This window comes from Amia ocellicauda, chromosome 1, assembly GCF_036373705.1.
Source record: "Amia ocellicauda isolate fAmiCal2 chromosome 1, fAmiCal2.hap1, whole genome shotgun sequence".
In the NCBI taxonomy this organism is placed as follows: domain Eukaryota; kingdom Metazoa; phylum Chordata; class Actinopteri; order Amiiformes; family Amiidae; genus Amia; species Amia ocellicauda.
The window spans coordinates 18,857,864-18,870,043 of NC_089850.1; the positions used below are offsets into that span (position 1 = coordinate 18,857,864).

At 44.3% G+C, this 12,180-nt stretch overlaps 1 protein-coding gene across 3 annotated transcripts in view; it reads left to right on the forward strand.

Moving 5' to 3' along the window:
* extl3 (exostosin-like glycosyltransferase 3) overlaps positions 1 to 9,467 on the forward strand; it is a 32,880-nt gene extending 23,413 nt beyond the window's left edge. For all 3 annotated transcript variants that reach the window (XM_066697500.1, XM_066697499.1, XM_066697501.1), the window contains exons 3-6: positions 1,539 to 1,666; positions 5,931 to 6,075; positions 6,189 to 6,317; positions 8,084 to 9,467. In XM_066697500.1, the coding sequence (XP_066553597.1) occupies positions 1,539 to 1,666; positions 5,931 to 6,075; positions 6,189 to 6,317; positions 8,084 to 8,293 (612 nt within the window). In that variant the 3' untranslated portion in view covers positions 8,294 to 9,467. The remainder of the gene's footprint in view (positions 1 to 1,538; positions 1,667 to 5,930; positions 6,076 to 6,188; positions 6,318 to 8,083) is intronic.
* The last annotated feature ends 2,713 nt before the right edge of the window (positions 9,468 to 12,180 follow it).

A 12,180-nucleotide genomic window follows, 5' to 3' on the forward strand; every position in this document is an offset into this window, starting at 1 on the left:
AGACATCGTGCCATTGTAACACAGGACTGATGGATGCTGATAATGGGCCTCTGTACGCATATGTAGATATTCCATTACAAATCAGACGTTTCCAGCTACAATAGTCATTTACAACATTAACAATGTCTGCAGTGTATTTCTGATCAATTTGATGTTATTTTAATTTACAACAAATTTGCTTTTCTTTCAAAAACAAGGACATTTCTAGGTGACCCCAAACTTTTGAACGGTAGTGTGTATATATATATTCTCCATTGCTCCCGTCTTGTTGTCTGGTGTGAAAGTTTGCGGTGACGTTTAAGTATAGAGGCAGCTCTCATACTAATCAGTAGCTGATATAAAACGTCAAGAGCTTCTGAGAATTGCCAATTTATGATTAGTTCTGAGTAACACGGAGGAAACGCAACCCAAATAAAGGTCACGGCACAGCAGCTGTTTTTCATTCTGGAGATTTATTCTGCCGATGGAGCTAAAAAAAAAGATGTATATAGTTTAATCAGTCAGAAATTAGTTTTTCTTTAGATTGGCACATCTGAGTTAAACTCTTTCCCTATTGCCAATCATCAAAGAATGTGAGTGTTACTATTTTATGCGGGTATTTTGGTAACTGGTCTTTCGTGAGGTTCAGATACCAGCTTTCCTTCCCTTATTCTCTGAATCCACGCTGTGCTGCCTGCAGCCCCTGTCAAAACCTCACAGTTGGCCTGGATGGGACTTCCAACTGATCGTCTCGTGGGTGCGCGTTCCCCAGGCTGGATTTTTTTTTTTCCTCCTGCCCTGCAGTTGACTAATTAGAGAAACGCAAACAGCAGTTGTTTGTAACAGCTGTGCACTACAGTCAGTGCTGCAGGAGTGTTTTTCATGTGCTTTTTAATGTATCGTAGAACTGTGGAATCTCATTGATATGCAATTGATGTTTTTTTTTCATCCCGACTCGCCTGTGTGAAATTCGGTAAAGCGAGAGAGGAAAATCCCACCCACTCTTGATAACGCTGGTTGCCTTTTTATGTCTCCTATTATCGAGTGGTGTTTGTTCATTCAAGGATCAGGGGCAACAGTGGGGACCTGTTATTTGCTGTGCTGTCTCTTGAAAGCGAGAGAAGACTATATTAGTTCTGACAGCAGAATAAAATGTGTGGTTTGTGGATCTCCCCTATTCATAAGCATGCAGAGCAGTGTTGCAGTGACTGGTGGTAATGTGGGATGAGAGAAGCAGAAAGGCATGCTGGATTTCAAGGAGTATTAGACATTCAGTGCAACTTATTTTTCTCAAAGGGGAGTTTCCCATATATGGACCCACAGTGCTTCATCTGTGTTCATATGGAGCTCTTGCACCTGTGGAATCTCAATGTTTGTATTTGTGATGGAGAGAGTTCTTGTAAATGGGATTCCAGAACCTCCAAGAGTTTATTTACGCCAGTGTTTATACTAATTAAAAGTACTGTCTCACAGTTAAGTGTTTTTTCCCCAGCTTCTACATGCTAAAGCTAAAACCGGTTTGTTTTTTGTCGTTTCGCCTTCCTCCTGCCCTTCTCAAGGTCGTGCGGACGGAGAAGAACAGCCTGAACAATCGCTTCCTGCCCTGGGACTCCATCGAGACGGAAGCCATCTTATCCATCGACGATGACGCCCACCTTCGCCATGACGAGATAATGTTTGGCTTCCGGTGAGTGGAGTGCGGTGGCCTTGTCAGAAGGGGCTAGGCGTCATGTCCAAAGATGTGCTTAAAGGTCTATTGAGCAGCACTTTCTTAAAAAACTAAAAATATATATATACAATACTGTGCAAAAGTTTTAGGCAGGTGTGAAAAAGTGCTAATGTTAATAGATTATATTTATCAGTTAACTAAATGCAAATTGAGTGAACAAAAGAAAAATCAGCATCAATTCTTCTAGGTACACTTGCACAAAGTCAGGGATTTTGTAGGCATATAGTCAGGTGTCTGATTAAACAATTATACCAAACAGGTGCTAATGATCATCATTTCAATATATTGGTTGAAACACAATCATTAACTGAAACAGAAACAGCTGTGTAGGAGGAATAAAACTGGGTGAGGAACAGCCAGACTCAGCTAACAAGGTGAGGTTGCTGAAGACAGTTTACTGTCAAAAGTCACACACCATGGCAAGACTGAGCACAGCAACAAGACACTAGGTAGTTCTACTGCATCAGCAAGGTCTCTCCCAGGCAGACATTTCAAGGCAGACAGGGGTTTCCAGATGTGCTGTCCAAGCTCTTTTGAAGAAGCACAAAGAAACGGGCAACATTGAGGATCGTAGACGCAGTGGTCGGCCAAGGAAACTTACTGCAGCAGATGAAAGACACATCATGCTGACTTCCCTTCGCAATCGGAAGATGTCCAGCAGTGCCATCAGCTCAGAATTGGCAGAAAACAGTGGGACCCTGGTACACCCATCTACTGTCCAGAGAAGTCTGGTCAGAAGTGGCCTTCATAGAAGACTTGCGGCCAAAAAGCCATACCTCTGTTGTGGCAACAAGGCCAAGCGACTCAACTATGCACGAAAACACAGGAACTGGGGTTCAGGAAAATGGCAGCAGGTGCTCTGCACTGATGAGTCAAAATGTGAAATATTTGGCTGTAGCAGAAGGCAGTTTGTTCACCGAAGGGCTGGAGAGCGGTACGCGAATGAGTGTCTGCAGGCAGCAGTGAAGCATGGTGGAGGTTCCTTGCAAGTTTGGAGTTGGGGATTTGGTCAGAATGAATGGTCTCCTCAATGCTGACAAATACAGGCAGATACTTATCCATCATGCAGTACCTTCAGGGAGGCATCTGATTGGCCCCATTTATTCTGCAGCATGACAACAACCCCAAACATACAGCGACAGTCATTAAGAACTATCTTCAGTGTAAAGAAGAACAAGGAGTCCTGGAAGTGATGGTTTGGCCCCCACAGAGCCCTGATCTCAACATCATCGAGTCTGTCTGGGATTACATGAAGAGAGAGAAGCAACTGAGGCTGCCTAAATCCACAGAAGAACTGTGGTTAGTTCTCCAAGATGTTTGGGCCAACCTACCTGCCGAGTTCCTTCAAAAACTCTGTGCAAGTGTACCTAGAAGAACTGATGCTGTTTTGAAGGCAAAGGGTGGTCACACCAAATATGGATTTGTAGATTTTTCTTCTGTTCACTCACTTTGCATTTAGTTTATTGATAAATATAATCTATTAACGTCTATTTTTGAAAGCATTCTTACTTTACAGCATTTTTTCACACCTGCTTAAAACTTTTGCACAGTACTGTATACCTGTCGCAAAGGTGAAGGTAGTCCCAGAAATACGAAGTGTGAAGTGTGCAATACTTTATACTGGGTTTAAACAAAAACTAAGGGGACAAAAACATCTCTGGATCTTGCTTTTGAAGGTGTGGAAGTGCTCATGAATTCAAAACTAATAGTCTCCATCGCCTTATTTTCAAAAAAATCCCTAGAAGCCTCAAACATCTTCCTGACATTGTTGTCTTCAAAAGCACTTTCTCTTTAATGGACTGTTTTGGAATGACAGAGAAACTGAAACTCAATTTTGTTTCAAGCTGGAGGGAAAAAAAGAAAGTCATACCATATGGTCTAGAATATTGACAATATTTATTTGTTGCTAGCCTGTTTGTCTTAGTTCTCCCAAACAGGATCACATTGTGTCATATGGGACTAATGGTGGCTCCTTAACATGAGAAAATGAGAGAACAATGTTCGAGACAGCCAGGCTCAGAGATTGTGTTGCTGGGGAGTAGATACTATAGGGAAGTAGACCATCTAGTCAATGTATTTTGCGTAGTTTGTTTTGCTATATCAGAATGCCTGGCTTATAGTATGTGAGAGTCTGTGTGAAGGCCTGGAGGTGTGTGTGTGTGTGTGTGTGTGTATACAGAATTCTGCCTGAAAGAATGCGTGCCAAAGAAATCTTTATGAAAGGAAAGTACACAAAGACTTGAATCATTTGATAAAAACAACGTAGAAACACATAGGAACAGGCTATACAACTTAATCACCACACACAGTATGTATACCCATAGGAGGTGTGTGTGGGGAGGGGGCAGGGTGGCCGTCCGTTCCCTCCCTTGCTGGTTTCTGGCACAGAGATGTCTGGAGGGCCAGGAATGTGAGGCATTTCTGCAGAGTGAAAACGGGGGGGGGGGGAGAAAGAAAGAGAGAATACCTGCACACCTGGACTACCCACAGGACTAATAACTCAGGGAGAAGATGACTACAGTGGGAAAGAGCAGCCGAGCGATTATTCATCTCAATTAGAAGACCTGCTCACCACCTTTTCTTTTGTGAACAGATCTGTCCGCAGGCAGTGTCAGTGCTACGATTCCTCACAGCTGTGCTACTGACATAAATAGTGTGTGTAATGTACTATATCAGAGATTGTTCACCCAGAGGAAGGCACACTTTTTGAGTAAGGTGTGAACAACGATAGTGTTAACCACTGGTGCAACACTGCATTTCTTTAAAAAATAAAAATAAAAAAATAAATGTATACACCGTTGAGTCCTTTACAATAACATTCTTGCTCCGTGGTTAAACCCATCCCTCGTATTGTCCCTCAGTGGCTGGACTGATGCACTGCTTCTGTGTGGGCTTGTTTGCTGAAGGTCATTCACCACCATATTGATGAAACTGTATTGTGGCACAGATTGTTCCTTTCCCTCTTAATTGAGCCGTTGTGAATCACCCGAGTGAGTGTAATGAACTGTCCCGCCCTTGATGGGAGAGGCTGGTGACCTGAGTGGCTGCTGAATCACTGCAACTGCTTCTTGTGTTCAGTTTTGTTAGCTCGTTTGTTTTGTGCTTCATTCCTTGTATTCATATAAAGGCACTTGTGTAATATAGATGCCGTAAATTTAGCATTTGCCTCTGGATTATATTATTCTTGTGAATCTTGTAAATTGCCATTGATAAAGACATCTGCAAAATGTATCGATACATAACAACAATAATAACATCAATAATTTGGATTAATAGTCAGGGATAACAAACAAGAATGCGTAAAGGTGCTTATTAAGGCATTGGCAACCAGGGGGGTTAGGTTCCTGAAAAACGCCACGGTTGCCAAAACTGCGGTTGGCAAGAATAGAAATCAATGGGAAAGATGGGGTTAGGTTCCACAGCTGTGATTTACACTAATTTGTTATGTATAACTATGTATCATATACATACATATTCATACATATACATATCGTACACATGAGAAATATGTACCTCTGTGAACAGAAATACGTTACTAGTGAACAAAAATACTTCAATTTAACTTTAATATAGATAATGAAGTCCAGAAGATGATAATGGGGAAGGAGGGTGGTGGTTTAGAGGGATGACCGGTTGTTTAGAGAACATGATCTAAGGCTGAAATAATGTGTAGAAGTTTGCTTTTTGGATAGCCCAAGAAATCGTGATTTGTGAAACTGGGGAGCATAGCGTGGTTATAAAAGGACCACAGGATTAAGTTCTTGTTTGAACCACCGTCCCTATATTATTCCCATGGAGTTTGAAGCACTGGGTATTTGGCACTCATTTCGCTGTTGTTGACGTGCCTTGGAGCGGTTGGTTTGTCGTCTGGCTTGATGCCTTCCAACAGAGCTGTTAAGCTTCCCGCAGATACAATATGGAGATAAGTTAAAGAAAGCGAGAGAGCGAGATGGGGAGAGATTAAACCAACATCACGATTCACCAGTGCCTACTACAGTCAGTGTTTCATTTCTCCAATTTCTCTCCCATCTCTCCCCTTCCTGCTTCCTCCCCTCTCTCTCCCTCTTTCCTCAACCACTGTGCGTGTGAGTGAGTGAGTGTGGGCGTTCCGGGAGAATAGAGTACCACTGTGAGAGGTTCACTGAAGTGTTTCATAACAATTAAAAAACAATATCATCACTGCATAAACTACAGATTGTGCGTGTCTCTCTCTTCCTCCCAGAGTGTGGCGCGAGGCTAGGGACCGCATTGTGGGGTTTCCCGGGAGGTACCACGCCTGGGATGTGAACCACCAGTCCTGGCTCTACAACTCCAACTACTCCTGTGAGCTTTCCATGGTCCTGACTGGAGCTGCCTTCTTTCACAAGGTATGGATGATGTTTAAAAAACAAACAAAACAAAAAAAATACTCGTAGTAGTCATGAGATTAGCAAACGACAGCGCTGGAAGGTAAATGGATGCTTCTGCCTCTTGTCCGCAGTACTACGCCTACCTGTACTCCTACGTGATGCCTCAGGCTATCAGAGACATGGTGGATGAGTACATCAACTGTGAAGACATCGCCATGAACTTCCTAGTCTCCCACATCACCAGGAAACCCCCCATCAAGGTGAGTGGGAGATGTGATGTAGTGGGCAGCCAGGGTTCCCTAAGTATGTGCAGATTACTCTTCGGTGTCTTTTAAGGCTGCACTCCCGCTGACCAACCCCTGTTCGTTAAGATGGTGAATGCTCCTAATTGCCCAGCTCTACTGATCACCTGTTCACAGTCCTTTCATAAGAACATAAGAAAGTTTACATATGAGAGGAGGCCATTCGACCCATCGTGCTCGTTTGGTGTGTCCATTAATATCTAAGTGATCCAAGGATCCTATCCAGCCTATTTTTAAATGTTCCCAAATTTTCAGCTTCTACCGCATTGCTGGGGAGTTTGTTCCAGATTGTGACGCCTCTCTGTTTTCCGTATTGAATGCCTTGAAGCCCAATTTCCATTTGTGTCCCCGGGTGCGTGTGTCCCTGCTGATCTGGAAAAGCTCCTCTGGTTTGATGTGGTCGATGCCCTTCATGATTTTGAAGACTTGGATCAAGTCCCCACGTAGTCTCCTCTGTTCCAGGGTGAAAAGGTTCAGGTCCTCAGTCTCTCAGTAGGACTTTCCCTTCAGACCTGGAATAAGTCTGGTTGCTCTCCTCTGAACTGCCTCTAGAGCAGCGATATCTTTCTTGAAGTGTGGAGTCCAGAACTGTACACAGTATCCAGATGAGCTCTAACTAGTGCATTGTACAGTCTGAACATTACTGCCTGTACATGGAAACGTCAGCCTCGAGACGTTAATGACTTGGAGAGGATCTGCAAAGAGGAGTGGGACAAAATCCCTCCTGAGATGTGTGCAAACCTGGTGGCCAACTACAAGAAACGTCTGACCTCTGTGATTGCCAACAAGGGTTTTGCCACCAAGTACTAAATCGAAGGGGTCAAATACTTATTTCCCTCATTAACATGCAAATCAATTTATAACTTTTTTGAAATGCGTTTTTCTGGATTTTTGTTGTTGTTATTCTGTCTCTCACTGTTAAAATACACCTACCATTAAAATTATAGACTGATCATTTCTTTGTCAGTGGGCAAACGTACAAAATCAGCAGGGGATCAAATACTTTTTTCCCCCACTGTATGTATTTATTAAACTTAGCAGTTTTCTTTTGTATTAATTCTGTTATTTGTGTTGAAAAGGGGATTCTGACATTTAGGTTGACCAGCTGAAATAAGCTAGAAACATCTTAATCTGTCTCTTCGCATCTACATTCTCGTGATGAACTTCTCCCTCCCCCTCTTCCAAATCGCTGTCATAACTGTCTACAATATTAATCAATGTGCCCAATTAAAGGTTTACAATACTAAAACAATCGATAGAATTTAATTTAACAGTCTCTGAAGCAGTAAAATGTTCAAAACGTCCCTCATTTGACTTCCTTAAAAGCGCTCTCATGTAGTGAGCACTTTCAGCATGCCGTCATTTTCCCCAATTTCTCTGTTTTTGTTGTTGTTTTTTTAACCAACAAACCTCTCTGCTATTGGTTAAGACAGTTTGCTGCAATGTATAATTGACCAATAAAAACTGGCTAAAGGCTAAAGTGCAAGTAGGTGGAAGTTTGGGCAGAAAATCGGTCCTCTAGCAACACGACAGTTAAACCGAGGGTTAAATGTGTGACGACTCGGTGAAAATATATATATATTTTGTTGTGATCAGGAATTGTGCCCCAGCCCTTACATAAACAGTTAAACATATTTAACAAACAATAAAGTGAAGCATCGTTGGAATGTTATTATTTACATGACCTCTCTCCCTCTCTCTCCCTCTCTCCTTCCCTCTCCCAGGTTACGTCTCGCTGGACCTTCCGCTGCCCCGGCTGCCCCCAGGCTCTGTCTCACGACGACTCCCACTTCCACGAGAGACACAAATGCATCAATTTCTTTGTCAAGGTGTATGGCTACATGCCCCTGCTGTACACCCAGTTCCGAGTGGACTCGGTGCTGTTCAAGACCCGGCTGCCCCACGACAAGACCAAGTGTTTCAAGTTCATATAGACTTCCAGGGCAGCTCGGCGGAGGAGGGAGGGGAGCGAAGGATGGGAGGACGGAGGGAGGGACGGCGACCAATCAGAAGGTCACTCTGCAGGGCAGGCCTCGGGGCTTTGTGTTAAAAAAGAAACGAACTCCTGAGAAGTGGCGCAATGTTGCTCGCTACATCCTCTTGGCAGCAGCCCAGTTTTGCAGGTGAAAGACGAGCCGCACAAAACACACGAGAACACGAAGCCTTTGTTGTCCTTGCTGTTGTCGTCATCGTTGTCGTTGTTGTTTTACCAGTGACCACTACCGATTCAGAGTTTCACACCACTCTGTCCACCTCCACACACTGACTGGATTACCCTCACGGCCAATTTCGGCCACAAAGGAATTATTATTATCTCCAATCTTAAGGATGCCTGAGGCGAGATGGGCAGACGATTTATTCGGCCTTCTCCTAGATGGTTTACACTTTTTTTTGTTCATTATTATTATTTAAAGAAACTGCTGCATTTGTTACAGATGGACCTTGTACAGACAGGGGAAAACGTATGAGGTTGTCATTGCACTGTTTTTAAATTTAAATTTAGGTTTTTTTTATTGTCAATTTTATTTTCCATTTTAAAACTTAATGTTCGGTAGTGGGTCCATCTGGAAAGCGCAGATGGTCCCCTCAGATGTTTGTATCCATTGGAATTTGTCCGTTTTAGCTTGTGCAAGTCCCACCAAAAACACAGTTCTGTGCTTCACTCTGCAGACGGGAACTATTGGGCGTTTTTGACGGCGTCTACAGTGAACACAGACACAATACATGACCTAGAGATCCCATTCTGTGCTTGTTTGATTCTGTGAGATATTTAGCCGGGGTTTGTGCCGGGGCAATTCTCCCCTTTCTGCTGCAAGCACATCATCCAGTTCGATTAGTTGCACATTTAACTTCAAAGCGTATCGTTGGCTAGAAGTCGGTTTTTACTAAAGTCAAAGTTTTTCTCACTTCTAAGTAACAGCCTTGCAGGACAAGAGAGATCAAAACATGAATTCTTCTGACCTCCTCCTGAACCACAGGGGATGAAAAGCCTCCAGGTTTATATACTGTACACGAAAGGTGACCCTCCAATGAATTTATTACCTGTCACAGAATGTATGGTTTCCAGTATCCAAAGTCCCATTTTATTAAAAGATATGTATACATATATATTTAGTTCTTTTCTCTGTTTGTTTGAAGAGGGTTTTGTATACCTGTGAGGTCCTGTCGTTCACCAGTGGTGTTTATGAATGCCAGGAGATCTGCCCGCTTCTCTTGGGCTTGTAGAGCGCCAGGGGTGCCAGTGGACGACCTCAGAGTAAACGGTTTGAACAGAGGCAGACATTCAGACCCAGATGTAATTATTAGCATTCTTATATCATGCCGTGTGAGGAGGAAATGGTCCCTCGCTTTGTCTTCAGGTGCAGCAGTAGATATATATTGTAGAAGGAAATCCATGTTGAAATTTCACTTTTAAAATACATTATATTTTTTCACTACAGGGGTTTTAGTGGGAGGGAAGAGGGGGGAAACGGGAAACATTCTTTGCCACCGAGTATAAACCGCCTGCATGCTGTTCTCCATCTGCAGGAGGTTGTGTGCAGCATCTCCCAGGGTGTGCAGCTTCACCGTCCAATCTCATATCTCCAGGCTGGCGGAGGGCTGTCGTGCCGCGGTTGGCTATGATCTGACGTCGCCAGGGACTCTTTGGGGGGGGGGGGAGAGAAGTGTAAAAACCTCCCGTGTCTTTCTTGGCAAAGGATGGTGGGGTATATTGAGATCATGCCATCCTTCAGCCCGGATGGTATAACTGCAGTTAAAACTGTTTAACAGGTCAGTGGCTTGGTTTGACCTGACTCAAGAAACCTTCGGGAAGTTTAAAATCAAGTGGAGTGGAGTTTTAATTAGGAGTGTTACAGAACCATTCATGGAAGAAGACGACGGGAGGAGTTTTCCTCGGTTCCAAAATGGCAGATTAAATCGCCTGAATCTGGTGGTCTGAAGTGTGTGCCAGCAGGAATGAACGGAGGGCGGAGGTGAACAGTGATGAACAGGGGGAAAGGGTCAAGCAGGGAGAGTGTGCTTCTGTGGTCTCGAGGCTGTGGTGCCTTCAAGAAATACTGAATCTGGACTGGGTTATACAAGGGTGGTCCTGCTTGAGGACCCGGCCTGAACTGGATGTGAATGAGAACCGGGCAGCTGTCACACAAGAGTGCTACAAGAGTGCCACTTCACATCACATTGGATCGGGTGCACACCAGGCATAGGCCATCTAGTGGTACCATTGTCTGGGGCCTGAGTGAGCTGGGAGTGTTGGGTGGGTCGGCCCGCCTGCTTTCTTTATACACGACCTCAGAGATTAAACATGGGGCTAGTTTTATTTTCTTAGTTGTGTATTTATTTTGTGCTTATTTCCTTGTGTGGGGTTCTAAGGCAGGTCTTTGTTCAGCTCAGGCAGGCCGTGTGTGCGCGGACCTAAACCCGAGGAGTCTGGAATGTGCATTTTCCAGTCCAGGGCATTCTTTTCATCTGGAACTCTTTGAATATTCCAATCTGAGTTCCCCCTTTCTTCCCCTTATCACCATAACTCACTCGGTCGGCCTCCAGCAACCTTCGACCCACATTACCTGCACCAGGCTGTGTCTTGTTACAAAAAAAAATATGTAAATGAAATTAAATGACGTTGTAATAGAGTCGCCGTGTGGGCTGCCGTGGTTTTTTTTTTCCTGTCTGTGCTTTTTCCTCTGGCGACTTAGGGTTGCGAATCTGAAAACTGCAGGTGGTTGTTATGGGAGGTTTGTTGCAGAGGCAGGAGGAGTAAGTATATGCATGCATTCATAAGACATCTTTGAAGGGGTAAACAAGTGCCTTGTTTAATGCTTTTATTTGGCGGATACTTTTACCCAAAGTGACTTACATGGTTGCCAATTTATACAGTAGCCTTTTTACGGTAGCTTCCACAGCACCGTAAACCTCAGCAGGTGAAAGTTTTCCTCCGGAGAATTGTGTGACTGTGGCAGTTTTCCCATGGTTATGACATCACACTTGCATTGCTCTGCCTTTCTTATCCGGGGTGTGGATCATGGTTTACTTTAACCCTGCTTGCACTTTTTTCATTTTTTACACTACTGTGGTTTTACCCTGGTATACTAGGGTAAACTTTAAGGGTTCTGTTTTAGTTCTTCACCAATCCATGATATCACATTCACATTCCACATTTTGTGTTGTAGCAGTGAGCAGAGTAGCACCTATCCAAATGCCGAGTATAAAATGTTAGGGCCATCCGTTCTCCGACGAATTGGCCTTGGCGCTGTATGCAGAGGCTCAGGAAGCAGATTAGCAGACTGCTGGAGCCAAGGCACAGTGCGTGGCATAGACGGAGAGCAGCGAGAGCCACAAGTGCCCAGTGCTGTCCTGGTGCGTCCGTCCTGGCGAAACCTTCCCTGACATCTTGAAGAACAGCTGACTGCCCTGCTGGCCTTCCTGTCTCTCCTTGTGCCCTAAACTGACTTGGCACAAGGGGGGCGACTTATTTTTATGGAGCGCTATCCTCTCCTGTTCACCTGGAGTCATGTGCGCCACCAATCAGTGTAAATGCAATTTTGAGATGGGGGGAGAAGGAAACAAGCTGCTCAGCTCGCAATAGAAATAACCCATCCCCCTGGGGGAGCGTTGGGGGAGCGTTGGGGCACCTGGGCTTCTGAGCCGGTTACGCCAGATGTATCCTGAAAGGAGATTCTTCCTGACGAGACCTCGTGTCCAAGCTCTAACTGCTGTTCACAAGGGTGAAAAAAAGATGGATGGGAAAAAATTAATTTATTCTGCTCAATCTCTCCCCGGTGCCTCCTTCAGTGAGGGATGGCAAGCAGCAGCTGTCGCCTCG